Below are 18,281 nucleotides of genomic sequence, written 5' to 3' on the forward strand. Positions count from 1 at the left end.
TTAAGAAGTTGTTGGTGAGTTTTTCTAATCATTTTAGTGAGGTTGAGCAGAAAGTGTTGGGGAGGGAAGAGGCCACTCTCTGACATAATCTGGTACCCACTCTTTTTGTTTACTCTGCTGTAGCCACACTGCTATTTTTCAGCATGCTTTCACCTCATGGCCTTTATGTTTGCTGTTTCCTTTGATTATGCCATGTAAAATATCCCACCTATCCTAGCACTCTTAACCTTAACCTGCTTTATAGTTTCTCATATCTGTCCTATATATTTAGTTATTCATTTTTGTGTTTTCACTAAAAGGAAACTCCTGAGAGCAGGGATTCAATTTTAATTACTGCTGTATCCCTAGTACTTGGTACATAGTAGGCGCTGATAAATGTTGACTGTTTAATAAGTGTTCAGTAAATGTTGAGTGTACAGATTAATGAATGAACAAATGAATGAATTCTTCAAATATCATTTCAAATTTTTCCTCCTCTGTGAACACTAGCCCCTCCCCTTTCTGAAAATTAAGAAGTTCTTTACCCTGTACTCCCACTTTAACTTGTATACTCCTCCATAATAGCTAATCCATAGTGACTGCTATTATTATTATTACCTTTTTCTTTTTTTAAGGATTCATCCAGAGATATTAGAGAGGCTCTTCATGAACTCTTATGTTGCACTAATGTTTCAACCAAAGAAGGGATTCATCTTGCACTGGTGGAGCTGCTGAAAAATTTAGCCAAGTACCCTACTGATAGGGACTCCATATGGAAGTAAGGAATTTTTTTGCTCATTTGTTCGCTGAGGCTGATAATATGGTAAATGTACAATGTTGACATTATTTAGTGGATCATCATAGATTGGTAAATATGGTAATATGGTAAATGTTAATATGGTCTGATAATATGGTAAATGTACAATGTTGACATTATTTAGTGGATCATCATAGATTGGGGTATGGCCTTCAATTTTGTCTTCAATTTAGAAACCTGATTCAACATAACTGTACTCTCAAGAGTCTGGTTCCTAAGTTGAATATCACATTTTAGGTTATTCATTTGTCCACCCATCCACCTAGCAAATATTATGTGCCTGCTATGTGCTTACTATGTGCCAAGCCCTGTGGTAAGTTTTGGAGATACAGAGATGAGTCGATTAGATTTCCTTTTCCTCTTATATAGTGTTAGTCACTCTTTGTCTGTTTCCATCATTGTAGAGATTAGAGGGAGGGTGAGTATTTGGTCTTCAGATGGAAAATCACAATCATATTTTCCCGATTACCTCTAGCTTTACTGGCTAGAGTCAAACTTAACACTGTTCATGAATTGCTGTTTGAGGAGCTACTTGCATACATTTAATATAAAATGTGCATTGTTGTACTCCACATATTTCAATGAGCTTATGTGATGAGATCTCTGCAGATATATGATTTATTTATTTTCAAAAAAAATTGTTATTAAAAGTCAAAAAACTGTGGGTCAAATCAGGTGCTTGGAAGACATACTAAGAACTAAAAATGCCAGGGAATCTTGCTCTGGGTAACATTTTCGATACCTGGTTTTCTGTTTTGCCATTTCTTCATGTTTGTTCAGTCCAATTCAGCTCAATTCATTGTACATTTATTGAGTGTCTTCAAGGAGCGCTCAGTCATTTGGGCTGTGGGGATACAATGTCCCCTGAGGCACAGTGAGTAAATACGCTGAAAGAGGTCAGAAAACTAGTGAATTAAGTTCTTTAAGACAGAACTGGAGAAAAGTTTACTTTCCTAACAGTATCAAATGTTTTAAATGTGATGCCTTTCATACCCCATATAGCCATCAGTTTGTTCATGGGGTTTATTTTCTCTTTTGCTGATCCTCTTATTCTCCAGTCCTTGGTGAAGTCTCATCTTCTTTGTGCAACTTTCTCCGATCATAGTGATCCCTTCTACCTTTGACAGGTAGAAAGCAGGGTATCATTCATTTGATAGTTCATTACCTTATAGTGTTAGTCATCTTTGCCTCAGATTATAAACTCAGTGAGAACATTAAATTAAGGTTTATATTTATTTTCAATTCAACACACCTTCTACACCAGAAGTTAATTAAAAATAAGAAAGCATAAATACCAGCACACATGTAGTTCTTTATAACTTATAAAGGGCCTTCATGTAGTCATAGTAGTTAACTAATAGCCAATTAATAATAGCTAACTAATAGTTAATTGAGTTCTTATTATATAATGGCAGACACCTTGCTAAGTACTTTTCATTCATTATCTCATTTAATCCTTATAGCAACTGTATGAGGTAATTATATTTAATCTCATTTGTAGGTAAAAATATATCTGCTCAAGGCCACAGAGTTATTAAGTTTCCTGTTTCAGATCAGATCTCTTCTGATTCTAGAACTTCACCCAGGATATCAGTTAGAATGCTTTTGTCTACAAGTAACAGAAAATCTGATTAAAAGTGGCTTAAACAGTAAGGTCTAATTTTTTTGCATAACAAGAAATCAGAAAGTTGGTTTCAGGATTGGTCATTCAACAGCTTAACAGGGCTAGTACTCTGGTTGACTTCTTTGCAGTTCTCTTGGCTTTCTCCTCATAGTTGCAATATGGCTACCTTATAAGACAATATCTTTAAGACAGCAAGAAAAGGACATTCCCTCCATGCACTTCTCTTTTTTTTAAATTTTATTGAAGTAGAGTTGATTTACAATGTTGTGTTAATTTCTGCTGTACAGCAAAGTGATTCAGTTATACATATATGTATATTATTTTTCATTTTCTTTCCCATTATGGTTTATTACAGGATATTGAACATAGTTCCCTGTGCTATACAATAGGACCTTGTTTATCGATCCTATATATAATAGTTTGCATTTGCTAATCCCAAACTCCCAATACTTCCCTCCCCGACCCCCCTTCCCAACCACAAATCTGTTCTCTGTATCTGTGAGTCTGTTTCCATTTCATAGATATGTTCATTTGTATGCACTTCATTTGATTAGGAAAACATTCCTGAGAAGCTCCCCAGCAGACTTCCCCTCTTGTTCCATTGACCAAAACCGGGTTACTTGACTACCTGCAAAGCAGTTGTGGTTGAGCCCTTGGGCTAGGCCTACCTTCATTGAACACTTTGCTACTTACCTGATACCTGAGTAAAATCAGGGTTCTCTTGGCAAGGAAGCTGCGGGAAATGGTTGTTAGTTAAATAACCTGTAGTAATATCTGTCATATCAGCTCTTCTATCTTCATAATAACCAAATTTTTAGATGAATTAACTTGAGTTCTGGAATAATTGAATGACTTATCTGAATTCATAGAGGTAACAAAAGTAGATGGTTGAGAATTTGTAATTCTGAGTCAGGTTTTCTGATTCCAGTTCTCAGTACTTCTTAAAAAAGAGGTTTGCTTCTTTCTCATTTTGCTTGTTTCAGATGCTTGAAGTTTCTGGGAAGTCGGCATCCAACCCTGGTGCTTCCCTTGGTGCCTGAGCTCCTGAGCACCCACCCGTTTTTTGACACAGCTGAACCAGACATGGATGATCCAGCTTGTATCCTCTGCTGATTTAGCAGGGAATTTTGGCATCTTTTTTGCAGTATAGCTTGGATGGTCTGAGGGTTTGTTTTGTTTTGTTATTTTTCTTTCTCATTTCTTTTGGTTAAAAGTATAGCCTGAGGGAGCCTAATGGTTATTTTTCCCAGCTTTTATTCTTATATTCACAGTAATTCAACTTTGCCATTTAATACTAATACTAATTTTTAAACCATTTATTGAGCATCTACTATATTCCACATACTGTTTAAATGCTTCATACATTTTTATCACTGATCTGCAAACAACCCTGGAAGGAGGTATTATTCCCTGCTTACAGATGAGGAACTGAGGCTCAGAGAGGCTAAGTACCTCTCTAAGCAGCAAATCTGGGATTCAAAGCCAGACAGACATCTTTGGCTTTAAAGCCTGTGGACTTTTCCCTGTGTCTTATTCCATGCTTAATTTGATCTGCAGCCTGAAGGAGGGGATGGTCTGAGCTAGGCCGCATGATTACTCCAGCCCTGATACAAGTTCAGGGGGGTTGTGATAGCTTTGGGCAGCATGCCATGCCTTTGGCTTGTTTTCCAGTAATGGGAATACATTTACATCAGTACATCCGTACTCTCCCGTGGTTCTTTTCACTCTATAGCATGTCCTCGGTGAGGTTTAGGGAGGGTATTTATTGAGATACAGGGATCAGCCAAATAACTGGCTTTTGTGATGACCATTGTATTCTCTCTTAATTCTTTTTATTTTCACAGGGCATTTGGAGAATTTTTTAAAAGATCTGTGTAATTGATGTGCTAACCAATGCCTGACTCTGTGTTTACATCTAAAAAAGGCACATCCCTGACCTTACCTCTAAAGGTGCAATACTATGACTATTTGAAATTCAGCTCATCAGAGAAAGACTTGTGGGCTAGGTGTTATTACAGATCGCACAGGACATATTAAAGTGCCCTGAAATCTGAAGCCCCTTTCACGTTAAAAAAAAATACTAAATATTTTTGGAAGCCTAATGTTAAGATATTTTTCTGGGTAGTTGGAGAATTGTGTTATTTAAGAAATATGTTTGGCTGTGAATAACAGAGATTGCCCCAAATGTATCTTAAATGTTAATTACAGTGGGTTTTTTTTCCCTCAATGTCAAAGAAGTCTGGAGGTAAGCAGTCTGGTATAGTAGTTCCACATTATTATTGGTGATCTAGGCTCCTTCCACTTTTCTGTTCTCCCATTTTCAGTTGTCCACAATTATTGCTAGAGCTCCAGTCATCAGGTCCAGGTTCTAGGCAGGAAGTTAGAGGATATTTGGAATAAAATCAATATTCTATTAGTAAGGAAAAAGGGAACAATGGATACTGGGTAGGCAGATAGCACACTCTGCCATAGAGATACATACAGAAGATGGAAGGTATGTTTATCTTGTGTTTTTAATATCTGATTTTCCCTGTGTTACAAAATTAATATACATAGAAAGAAAACTTTTAAAAGTAGAAAGAGGAAATTTCATATGTAACACCCAGAGTCTTAATAGCAAGTGTAACTGACTTAATATTTTGGTGTGTTTCCTCCTCCCTTTTAATTTAATTTAATTTTTTTTGCGGTACGTGGGCCTCTCACTGTTGTGGCCTCTCATGTTGCGGAGCACAGGCTCCGGACGTGCAGGCTCAGCGGCCATGGCTTACGGGCCCAGCCGCTCCACGGTATGTGGGATCTTCCTGGACCGGGGCACAAACCCGCATCCCCTGCATCGGCAGGCGGGCTCTCAACCACTGTGCCGCCAGGGAAGCCCTCCTCCTCCCTTTTTAAAAGCTTGGGTTTGGGATTTTGCTGTCATTTTATTTTTTAACATTTTATTTCATCAACAAACATTTGATGATAGATAGCTGCTGTCATATTGTCTATACATTTTAGAGTCTGCTTTTTTCACTTACAACAAAATGCTTATGATACAATATTAAAAATCTTTTATAAAGATAATTTTTAACTATTGTGTAATACTCCATCAAGTAGATGAAACACAAGTTATTTAATCATTCTCCTGGTTTTGGACATTTAGGTTGTTACTGATTATTTGCTACTGTAAATGATACTCTGCCATTTGATTTTGAGATGTAGAATTACTCAATATTCATAAGACTCATATCTAGTACCAAATTATTATTCCAAGGGATTGTGCCAGTATATACTTTAGTAGGCATTGTACCAGAAGTTCCTATTTGTTAGTATTCTCGGCAGCAGACATTATTTTAAAAAACCTTTCTTGGGTAATTGGGGTAATTTGGAGTGAGGTAATGTATCTCTTTGAATTTGCATTTCTTTGTTAGAAAATTGTAGTCATTTAACAGGAATTTGGGGGGTTAGAAGTAGAGGCACCAAATTCTGGCCAAGCTCAACCTTTTATACCTCCAAGTTTACTTAACTCACTTATTTATCAGACATTGCAGTTTTGGTTCTTATTTTCAATGCTGCTAAAACCTGTCCAACAATGCCTGCATTGTTCTCAGATCATACCTTCAGACACTATGCCTACCTCCGAGACAGTCTTTCTCATCTTGTTCCTGCCTTGAGGGTATGTTGAAAACATCTTTCGTTCTTGTTTTTGGTTTTTTGATTTTTAGTCCCGTGTGGTGGTTAAGTAGCAGAAAGCAGACTGTATATTCTCTGAAAACACATTCATTAATTTTCTTTCTCTCTTGGGCTTTCTTCTATTGTTTTGTACTTTTCTCTGAATCTTTCTTTGTTTTTTAATAAATTTATTTATTTTTGGCTGCTTTGGGTCTTTGTTGCTCTGGGTGGGCTTTCTCTAGTTGCAGAGAGCGGGGCTACTCTTCGTTGCGGTGTGCGGGCTTCTTATTGCGGTGGCTTCTTTTGTTGCAGAGCACAGGCTCTAGGCATGTGGGCTTCAGTAGTGGTGGCACATGGGCTCAGTAGTTGTGGCTCGCAGGCTCTAGAGCACAGGCTCAGTAGTCGTGGCTCATGGGCTCTAGAATGTAGGCTCAGTAGTCATGGTGCACGTGCTTAGTTCTTCTGCGGCATGTGGGATCCTCCTGGACCAGGGCTTGAACCCGTCTCCCCTGCATTGGCAGGCGGATTCTTAACCACTGTGCCACCAGGGAAGTCCCTGCTCTGAATCTTTTAAGAAGATTCATTTTTTAAATGTCCCTGGGTCTAGGGGCAGCACAAGAATAAAGACACAGACGTAGAGCATGGACTTGAGGACATGGGGAGGGGGAAGGGTAAGCTGGGACGAAGTGAGACAGTGTCACGGATATATATACACTACCATGTAAAATAAATAGCTAGTGGGAAGCAACCACATAGCACAGGGAGATCAGTTCAGTGCTTTGTGATCACCTAGAGGGGTGGGATAGGGAGGGTGGGAGGGAGACGCAAGAGGGAGGAGATTTGGGGCTATATGTATATGTAGAGCTGACTCACTTTGTTATAAAGCAGAAACTAGCATACCCTTGTAAAGCAATTATACTCCAATAAAGATGTTAAAAAAAATGTCCCTGGGCTATTGATTATGTTATATTAGGCAAGAAGAAGAAATCTGGAACAACATATTTTAAATCAAGGATAAGATTGTGTTATATCTTAATTACATAAAGCTATGATTCTCAGCAAGTTTTTTTTTTTTTTTTGGTTGCGGGTCTTAGTTGCAGCAGGCAGGCTTCTTAGTTGTGGCATGCGTGTGGGATCTAGTTCCCTGACCAAGGATCGAACCCAGGCCCCCTGCATTGGGAGTACAGAGTGTTATCCACTGCGCCACCAGGGAACTCCCAAGTTTATTTTTTTAATAATAAACTCTTTATTATTTTTAAACCGAGAGATGTAGAAAGAAAAAAATTTTAATGAACCATAACGATAATAATAGCAAACACTGAATGCTGTGTGCAGGCACTTTTCTAAGCTCTTTATTTGTGTTTACTCATCCTTGCTTAAGTAACTCTAAATGACTTTATTTAGAATAATATATGTACATGGTTAGAAAATTTAAACTATATAGAAGATACAAAGTTAAAAGTAAAATCCTTTTTGCTCTCCCTTCCTCATCCCTTTCTTGAAAGGTAGCCACTTTTAACAGTAAGAACAAGGATTATAATTATCATCATAAAAAACATTTTTACAACATGCTATATAAACTTATTTGGGAATAAATCATCACTCTTCTATGAAGTGAATGATCAAATAAAGGTTAAAAATAAATGTGACTACAGATTAATTTTTAGTCCTATTTCTGTGGTTAGCCCATTTATTTCAGTTAGCAATAGAAAATAATGTTATACCATTCTCTTTTCTTTTTCTCTTGCAGCTGTGGCTGTATTCGGTAGACCATGTTCGTTTTCTCTCTCTCTCTCCCTTTCTCCCACTTAAGCTGAGGAAGGAGAAGAAGGTTGTTTACAGAATTATCTAGTTTTTTTTTTTCCATTTCTTTGTTTGGTTCACATTTTTTTCCTGGTTTCTTCGTGTTACTAAAAACTGAGCCACAGAAGTTGTTTTTTTTTTAAGCCAGAGAATTTGATGGCGCTGTAACCCCACTGTGTTTGCTTAGTTACCAGGTAGAAAACTAGTGTCATCAGCTCTTTCTCCCAATATCATGCCTCATGAGGATCCTTCCCATCAGTTCCTGCAGCAGAGCCTTGAAAGGGTATACAGTCTTCAACATCTGGACCCTCAAGGAACTCAGGAGCTGCTAGAGTTCACCATCAGGTGAGGTGATTGATCATCCCTTTCCTTTGACAAAGTTAACGTTGTTATGCTTGGCTTGATCCTTTTGATTTCTAATGTTGGTTATAGGCTAGTTTTTCTGACTGTGTTGACATGATTTTATGATGTTTTTATTTGGATTAGATTGTGGTTTAAGCATATTACAAAGAAAAGCTTTGTGTTCATGACAAGATTGATGATTAGTACAAAACTAGAAAGAGTTACAAAGAACCTGTTTTCAATTTTTCTTACCTTATATTAGTTAGGGTAACAGAACATGCAACTAACAGTGGCTTAAACAGGATAAAAGGTTAATTGTTTCTCATAGGCGGACAGAGCTGAGATGGCTGATGACCTAGACTCATTCTTTCTTATTTCTCCATCTTCTGCATCAAGTGGCCTTTGCCTGAATATCCAGACTTTAACCATCCCCTTTGTAATCCAGCCTTTAGGAAAAAGGAAAGAGCATCATTTCTACAACCACTCCCTTTTAAAGACTCTTCCCCAAAGTTGCATGTTCTAATTTTACTTGTGTCCCATTGACTAGAACTTAAGTCACATGGCTATATCTAGCTGTAAGGAGCTAGGAAAGGTAGTCTTTGTTCTGGGTGAGCAGTGCTTAGTTAACACTTAGTGACTCTGTTACTAAGGAAGAAAGGAAGGATATCGAGAACAATCAGCAGACTCTGCCAGGCCCTATTAGTATGTCCTGAATGATTTGAAAAGAAATGAAACCCATTTGCCTTTATTTTTTTTAATTTTTTTTTTTTTTAACATCTTTAATGGGGTATAATTGCTTTACAATGGTGTGTTAGTTTCTGCTTTATAACAGAGTGAGTCAGTTATACATATATATATGTTCCCATATCTCTTCCCTCTTTGTCACCCTCCCTCCCACCCTCCCTATCCCACCCCTCCAGACAGCCACAAAGAACCGAGCCGGTTTCCCTGTGCCATGCGGCTGCTTCCCACTGGCTATCTACCTTACGTTTGTTAGTATATATATGTCCATGTCTCTCTCTCGCCCTAACACACCTCACCCTTCCCCCTCCCCATATCCTCAAGTCTGTTCTCCAGTAGGTCTCTGTCTTTATTCCTGTTTTACCCCTAGGTTCTTCATAACATTTTTTTTTCTTAAATTCCATATATATGTGTTAGCATACGGTATTTGTCCTTCTCTTTCTGACTTACTTCACTCCGTATGACAGACTCTAGATCTATCCACCTCATTACAAATAGCTCAATTTCGTTTCTTTTTATGGCTGAGTAATATTCCATTGTATATATGTGCCACATCTTCTTTATCCATTCATCCGACGGCGGGCACTTAGGTTGTTTCCATCTCCGGGCTATTGTAAATAGAGCTGCAATGAACATTTTGGTACATGACTCTTTCTGAATTCTGGTTTCCTCAGGGTATATACCTAGTAGTGGGATTGCTGGGTCATATGGTAGTTCTATTTGTAGTTTTTTAAGGAACCTCCATACTGTTCTCCATAGTGGCTGAACCAATTCACATTCCCACCAGCAGTGCAAGAGTGTTCCCTTTTCTCCACACCCTCTCCAGCATTTATTGTTTCTAGATTTTTTGATGATGGCCATTCTGACTGGTGTGAGATGATATCTCATTGTAGTTTTGATTTGCATTTCTCTAATGATTAATGATGTTGAGCATTCTTTCATGTGTTTGTTGGCAGTCTGTATATCTTCTTTGGAGAAATGTCTATTTAGGTCTTCTGCCCATTTTTGGATTGGGTTGTTTATTTTTTTGTTATTGAGCTGCATGAGCTGCCTGTAAATTTTAGAGATTAATCCTTTGTCAGTTGATTCATTTGCAAATATTTTCTCCCATTCTGAGGGCTGTCTTTTGGTCTTGTTTATGGTTTCCTTTGCTGTGCAAAAGCTTTGAAGTTTCATTAGGTCCCATTTGTTTATTTTTGTTTTTATCTCCATTACTCTAGGAGATGGGTCAAGAAGGATCTTGCTGTGATTTATGTCATAGAGTGTTCTGCCTATGTTTTCCTCTAAGAGTTTGATAGTTTCTGGCCTTACATTTAGGTCTTTAATCCATTTTGAGCTTATTTTTGTGTATGGTGTTAGGGAGTGATCTAATCTCATACTTTTACATGTACCTATCCAATTTTCCCAGCACCACTTATTGAAGAGGCTGTCCTTTCTCCACTGTATATTCCTGCCACCTTTATCAAAGATAAGGTGACCATATGTGCATGGGTTTATCTCTGGGCTTTCTATCCTATTCCATTGATCTATCTTTCTGTTTTTGTGCCAGTACCATACTGTCTTGATTACTGTAGCTTTGTAGTATAGTCTGAAGTCAGGCAGCCTGATTCCTCCAGCTCCATTTTTTGTTCTCAAGATTGCTTTGGCTATTCGGGGTCTTTTGTGTTTCCATACAAATTGTGAAATTTTTTGTTCTAGTTCTGTGAAAAATGCCAGTGGTAGTTTGATAGGGATTGCATTGAATCTATAGATTGCTTTGGGAAGTAGAGTCATTTTCACAATGTTGATTCTTCCAATCCAAGAACATGGTATATCTCTCCATCTGTTTGTATCATCTTTAATTTCTTTCATCAGTGTCTTATAATTTTCTGCATACAGGTCTTTTGTCTCCTTAGGTAGGTTTATTCCTAGATATTTTATTCTTTTTGTTGCAATGGTAAATGGGAGTGTTTTCTTGATTTCACTTTCAGATTTTTCATCATTAGTATATAGGAATGCCAGAGATTTCTGTGCATTAATTTTGTATCCTGCTACTTTACCAAATTCATTGATTAGCTCTAGTAGTTTTCTGGTAGCATCTTTAGGATTCTCTATGTAGAGTATCATGTCATCTGCAAACAGTGACAGCTTTACTTCTTCTTTTCCGATTTGGATTCCTTTTATTTCCTTTTCTTCTCTGATTGCTGTGGCTAAAACTTCCAAAACTATGTTGAATAAGAGTGGTGAGAGTGGGCAACCTTGTCTTGTTCCTGACCTTAGTGGAAATGCTTTCAGTTTTTCGCCATTGAGGATGATGTTGGCTGTGGGCTTGTCATATACGGCCTTTATTATATTGAGGAAAGTTCCCTCTACACCTACTTTCTGCAGGGTTTTTATCATAAATGGGTGTTGAATTTTGTCAAAAGCTTTCTCTGCATCTATTGAGATGATCATATGGTTTTTCTCCTTCAATTTGTTAATATGGTTAATCACATTGATAGATTTGCGTATATTGAAGAATCCTTGCATTCCTGGAATAAACCCCACTTGATCATGGTGTATGATCCTTTTAATGTGCTGTTGGATTCTGTTTGCTAGTATTTTGTTGAGGATTTTTGCATCTATGTTCATCAGTGATATTGGCCTGTAGTTTTCTTTCTTTGTGACATCCTTGTCTGGTTTTGGTATCAAGGTGATGGTGGCCTCGTAGAATGAGTTTGGGAGTGTTCCTCCCTCTGCTATATTTTGGAAGAGTTTGAGAAGAATAGGTGTTAGCTCTTCTCTAAATGTTTGATAGAATTCGCCTGTGAAGCCATCTGGTCCTGGGCTTTTGTTTGTTGGAAGATTTTTAATCACAGTTTCAATTTCAGTGTTTGTGATTGGTCTGTTCATATTTTCTATTTCTTCCTGATTCAGTCTTGGCAGTTTGTGCATTTCTAAGAATTTGTCCATTTCTTCCAGATTGTCCATTTTATTGGCATAGAGTTGCTTGTTGTAATCCCTCATGATTTTTTGTATTTCTGCAGTGTCAGTTGTTACTTCTCCTGTTTCATTTCTCATTCTATTGATTTGAGTCTTCTCCCTCTTTTTCTTGATGAGTCTGGCTAATGGTTTATCAATTTTGTTAATCTTCTCAAAGAACCAGCTTTTAGTTTTATTGATCTTTGCTATTGTTTCCTTCATTTAAAATAAATTTTTTTATTAATTTTGGCTGCGTTGGGTCTTAGTTGCTGCATGCGGGCTTTCTCTAGTTGTGGCGAGCGGGGGCTACTCTTCGTTGTGGTGCGTGGGCTTCTCATTGCGGTGGCTTCTCTTGTTGCAGAGCACGGGCTCTAGGCGTGTGGGCTTCAGTAGTTGTGGCACATGGACTTAGTTGCTCTGCAGCATGTGGGATCTTTCCGGACCAGGGCTCGAACCCGTGTCCCCTGCCTTGGCAGGAGGATTCTTGACCACTGCGCCACCAGGGAAGCCCCCCATTTGACTTTAGCAAAGACAATATCTGTCTGCTTTTGTAAATAAGGTTTGATTGAAGCACAGCCACACTCATTCGTTTAGGTACTGTCTATGGCTGCTTTCATTGCTGCAGTGGTAGATTGAGTAGTTACCACAGAGACTATATGGACTACAAAGCCTAAAATGTTTACTATGTGACCCTTTACAGAAAATGTTTACTGACCCTGAAGTGATGCCTGGATCACATTTTCTTTCTCATCTGCTCCCTCACCAAGGTGATTAAATTTAGAAGCTGCTACTGAAGTTTTTGGCCCTGAGCCCAGGAAAATAAGCTCTACTTCCCCACTCAGCCACACCTAAATAAACATTTGTTTTGTCCTTGACAGTTTTCTATCCAGTTGGCACTGAGAAGGTACAAAATGCACAAAAGCAAGCCAATTTGGTCGTCACCTGCAGTGCTGGCTATTAGTAGGTACTCAGTAAACACCGAGGTTTGAGTCACTCTTATGATCTGGATTTTATGAGGTGATAGTCCTGTTGGGCTTTGGGCTGGTCAGACCGCGGTTCTAGTGCTGTGGTCAGTCCTGGGCACTATGTTTCTAGTTAAGTGCATTCTGAGAAAGGTGGCCAGGATGGTGAAAGATCTGAAAAGGAAAGCCGATGGTGCAGCAGTTACTGATGACCTACCGTGTTTTACAAATATTATTGCAGTTAGATGTTAACCATTTTACAATGAAGAAATAGAAATTTGGGGACATGAAGCAATTTTCTAGGACGTAGCAGAACTGGGATTTAAATCTAGCTTTGTTTGACTCTAAAATTGTTGCTCTCTTATATGCAGTAGTGAAGGGGATTCTTTTATCAGTGGAGATACGTCAGATGATCCCTGGGGTTCTTCAGAATTTACATTTTTCCATAGTTGCTGAAAAGTGAAATGTTAGAATTTCATGCAGAAGTTTCTCTGATTAGGACTCTGACCGTTTACTTGTTAGTACTAGTATCAAACAAACTTCACCATCAAACACATTGTCCTTTGTTGTAATCTAAGCAGCCATGTCACCCAAATAAGATTTCACCTCACTGCTGTAGTTCAGTGAGGACCCTGGGGGATGATTTTTTTGGTTTGTTTTTAGAACTTGACATAAGTACTTTGTCTTCACCACTGTATTTTGGGTGCCTTATTTAGGAGCTTAGTAAATATTTGTTGAAAACTCTGGTTATGATGGCTTAACCAGGAATGAAGACTTTTAATATTTTTGTAGATGGCATTTTCTTCTGGTCATACCTCACCTTCAGCTGCATGGATTTAATCTTTTGTAAGGCTCCACTATCCTTGATCATAGTAAGAGCTGCTGTCTATTAAGTGCCTGCTTTTCTGTTTTATGTACATTATTTCATTGAATTTGAAAACAATTCCATGAGAATTATCCAATTTTTACAATGAGTGAGGGAGCTGGAGTTCATTAATTTGTTATATGGTTTTTTAGCACCAAGCATTGTGCTAGGCGGAAGGGATACAATAGTAAACAAGACATAGTCTCTGCTGCAAGGGATCTTACAGCCTGGTTGGGGAAATAGCTAGGTAAACAGGCAATGCAGTATTGTGCTTTCCACACAATACATTAAGTACAGGGTTTTCTAGAAGACAGAAGGGGGCACCTAACCCTTCCTTTCATGGTTTAAGCAATGACCAGGAGGATGACTAGAAATTAGTCAAGTGAAGAAGGGAGAAGACTGTCAAAGACAAGGAACAGCAAAGCCCTGGACTAGAACATAGGTTTTTCCAGCCCTTTCATCTTATCACACTGCTCTGTTTCTGCATAAACAGTCTGTATGACATGAAGGATCTGGTATAGTGAGGTTTAAAATCCAAAGACCTGTTTCAAATCAAAGAGGAAATCAGAAAAATACCTGGAGAAAAGTGAAAACAAAAGTACGAAAATCCAAAACCTATGGGATGCAGCAAAAGCAGTTCTTAAAGGGAAGTTTACAGCGATACAAGCTTACCTCAGGAATCAAGAAAAATCTCAAAACAACCTAACTTTACACCTAAAGCAACTATAGAAAGAAGAACAAACAAAACCCAGAGTTAGTAGAAGGAAAGAAATCATAAATAAATGAAAAAGAGACAAAAAGAACAATAGAAAAGATTGATGAAACTAAAAGCTGATTCTTTAAAAAAAAAAATAAACAAAATTTATAAACCTTTAGCCAGACTCATCAGGAAGAAACGGGAGAGGGCCCAAACCAATAAAATCAGAAATGAAAAGGAGAAATTAACAGCCAACACCACAGAAATACAAAAGATCATGAGAGACTACTATGAACCACTGTACACCAACAAAATAGACAACCTAGAAGAAATGGACAAATTCTTAGAAAGGTACAATCTCCCAAGACTGAACCAGGAAAAATAGAAAATATGAACAGGCCAATTACCATACTGAAGTTGAATCAGTAATTTAAATATTCCCAACAAACGAAAGTCCAGGGCCAGATGGCTTCACAGGTGAATTCCATCAAACATTTGGAGAGAGTTAGCACCTGTCCTTCTGAAACTCTTCCAAAACATTTCAGAGGAAGGAACACTTCCAAACTCATTCTGTGAGGCCACCATCACCCTGATACCCAAACTAGAAAAGGTATCACAAAAAAATAAAATTACAGGCCAATATCACTGATGAATATAGATGCAAAAATCCTCGACAAAATACTAGCAAACTAAATCTAACAATACATTAAAAGGATCATCCCTCACGATCAAGTGGGATTGATTCCAGGGATGCAAGGATTTTTCAGTATCTGCAAATCAATCAATGTGATACACCACAATAACAAATTGAAGAGTAAAAACCATATAATCATCTCAATAGATAACAGAGAGCTTTTGATAGAATGGAACATCCACTTCTGATAAAAACACTACAAAAGGCAGGCATAGAGGGAACATACCTCAATATCATAAAGGCCATATATGACAGACCTACAGCCAACACCATACTCAGTGGTGAAAAGCTGAAAGCATTCCCTCTAAGATCAGGAAAAAGAGGATGCCTGCTCTCACCACGGATCTTCCCGGACCGGGGCACGAACCCGTGTCCCCTGCATCGGCAGGTGGACTCTCAACCACTGCGCCACCAGGGAAGCCCCACTCTCACCACTTTTATTCAACATAGTTTGACATACGGATGGCTAACAGGCACATGAAAAGGTACTCAACATTACTAATTATTAGAGACTGCAAATCAAAACTACAGTGAGATACTATCACCTCACACTGGTCAGAATGGCCATCATCAAAAAGTCTACAAATACTAAATGATGGAGAGTGTATAGAGAAAAGGAACCCTCCTACAGTTTGTGGGAACATAAATTGGTACAGCCACTGTGGAGAACAGTATAACCTCTAGTATAATGTAAACATGACTTTTATATGCTGGGAAACCAAAAAACTTGCATGCCTAGCTAGCTTTATTGTGATATTTGCTTTATTTGTGGTGGTCTGGAACTGAACCCACAATTTTCCGAAGTATGCCTGTAACTGCAGTTCACATTGTAAGGATTAAATGAGCTCAAATAAGGGATCACCTAGCACACCTAGTACAGTGCACATAGGAGGTGCTTTTTTGTACCTTTTTCATTAAAGAGTCCATAGTCTCCTGATGGACGTCTAAACTGAGGCTTCCTGAGGATTGTGGGCATAAAGAAATACAGAGAATAGGTGTCGCTGTTGCTGCTCATGTTGAGTCCACAACAGCAGCCAGACATGGGCCTGGAGGATGAGCAAAGGATGCTGACTGAGTCTGGAGATCCCAAGGAGAAGGAAGAGGAGGAGGAGGAATTAGTGGGTCCCCTAACAGCAGTGAGAGAGCAATGTGGGCAGCTGGAGAAATGTGTAAAGGCTTGGGAGTGGCTAGAGCTCTGTGATGAGCATGTATCCTCCAGGTCACTGACAGAGGAGGATTGCACAGAGGAGGTCTTTGACTTCTTGCATGCAAGGGACCACTGCGTGGCCCACAAGCTCTTTAACAGCTTGAAATAAGTGTGCCGATTCATTCACCCCAGCCTTCATCACCTGAGCGTCGGGATATTTCCTTATGGTTTTGAACGTGCCATTTGTTTCTTATTTGTATAACTAAGTTCCTGTGAACCCCAAGGATTTTGGCTTAGGCAGGTAGCTTCTGTGTAATTATCAGTGATTCCATCTTAATAAAGTCCAGTAGTCAGCAAAAAAAAAAAGAAATACAGAGAGGAAACACTAGGACACAGAGCGTTTTGAGCAGGGCTGCCAAGTTTCGATTTTTGTTTGTATAATAGTTCAGATTTCCCATGCCTAGTTGGGTTGCATCTTGTTTTGTGCAATTCAGAGCAAATGCTACAGGGCAAGGGTGGTAGAATGATTTAACAGTTGGGGGCAGTCAGCTAATGTATAGGCAGCTGGTCAGTGTTCTCTGTAATGTAGCAGAAGGCAGAATCATTTTGGAGATGAAATGGTTCAGACGTAGAGTGATTCAGGGCCATCTTTTGCAAGAGAGACATCAGAGATGCGAAAGGGAGAGACCAGCTGGCCGCCAAAATAGGATTTTACAGTTATGGTTAGCTGGTACAGGGTCTTGCCTTTTATTGTGCTTGATTCCCACACATGAGCAGGCTCTCCGGGATTAGCTCAAATCACCAAAACTCAAAAGAGTCGGTATATAAGCCACAGACCCTAATTTCTTCAGTCACTTTGGAAATAGTTCATTTTTGCCCCTTTCCAGGGCATCTCCTTTCTTGTATCAAGGTTCTCAGGAGGCAGTATTAGCTCTCAGAAAGTTGCCTGAAATAAGAGGGAGGGGCTTAGTCCAATGGACAGTTTTGTACAGGCTGCTATGAAACCTGATATAGTATCCCAGCCCTGAAACAGTTAACTTCCCTCATGAGCCAGATCTTTAGGCTTCCCACAGTTACCATTTCTATGTGAAATTTTGATATGACATTAAAAAACCAAGCAGCTTTCTACGAATTTTTTCTGAGATTGTTAGCGTGCTTGCTCGCACTCTCTCTCATTCTCCCTCTCTCTCCTCCCCAAAAAAGAAGAAAGAAAAGAAAAACATTACTTTTTGTAGATGTGTAGCATATTTCCAAAAGAATTTAAAAGAAACTGGTATGGTAGTTGCCTCTGGAAAAGATTACTGGTTAGCAGCACACAGGTATAGGAAAGTGGACTAATTTAATTGTCTGTCCTTTAGTATCTTTTGAATTCTATTCCTTATTGGTGTAATTCTATAGCTAGGTATGTATAACCTATTAAAAAAAATTAAATGTTTCAAATCAGTAGTCCCAGCCCTGAACACAACTATTTTATGTGTGTGTACCACTTTCTGTTCTCTTGTCCACAGGCAGATGTATTTAATATGATTGCAATCACTTTGTCTATACCTATATCCAGTTAGCATGCTTTAATTGTGAATATCAGAAAACCTTATCTCAAATTAACTTATAATGGCTATTTATTTCTTCATATGAACAGAAATCAGAGGCATTTCTTAGTATGGTATGGTTAAGTAGTTCATTTATATCATTAAGGACCCAGTTTCTGTCTCTCTTTGGATTTTTCTTGTGCTCAACATTTGCTTTATCACAAGGCTTTTTTTCTTGTAGAGTTACAGTATGACTGCCAGTGGTAATCAGGACTATAAAACATTCTTGTTCAGTCTAGTGAGAGAGAGAGACAGAGAGAGAGAAAGAGAACGAGAGTATGAGTGATTCATAGACCACCATCAGACCTGCTTCAAGCATTGAATGTAAGTTCTTCCATTAGGACTCATAGGCCAACTTAGGTGACCTAACCAGGAAGATGATGTGTGCTAATTAGCTTAGTCCAGTCGGACTCTACGTGGAACTAGGTTT

At 38.6% G+C, this 18,281-nt stretch overlaps 1 protein-coding gene and 1 pseudogene across 2 annotated transcripts in view; both read left to right on the forward strand.

Annotated features, from left to right (window-relative positions):
- The window catches only part of INTS4 (integrator complex subunit 4), a 115,737-nt gene that overhangs the window by 74,218 nt on the left and 23,238 nt on the right, over nt 1-18,281 (forward strand). Inside the window, exons 13-16 of the mRNA XM_007455300.1 lie at nt 615-757; nt 3,404-3,519; nt 5,942-6,075; nt 8,062-8,219. Coding sequence (XP_007455362.1) covers nt 615-757; nt 3,404-3,519; nt 5,942-6,075; nt 8,062-8,219 — 551 coding nt within the window. The remainder of the gene's footprint in view (nt 1-614; nt 758-3,403; nt 3,520-5,941; nt 6,076-8,061; nt 8,220-18,281) is intronic.
- Nucleotides 16,114-16,627, forward strand: LOC103080944 (cytochrome b-c1 complex subunit 6, mitochondrial pseudogene; annotated as a pseudogene). The gene has a single exon (XR_014368630.1). The product of XR_014368630.1 is annotated as a cytochrome b-c1 complex subunit 6, mitochondrial pseudogene (transcript).

Source organism: Lipotes vexillifer, unplaced genomic scaffold, assembly GCF_000442215.2.
Source record: "Lipotes vexillifer unplaced genomic scaffold, Lipotes_vexillifer_v1.1 scaffold276, whole genome shotgun sequence".
Lineage (NCBI taxonomy): Eukaryota > Metazoa > Chordata > Mammalia > Artiodactyla > Lipotidae > Lipotes > Lipotes vexillifer.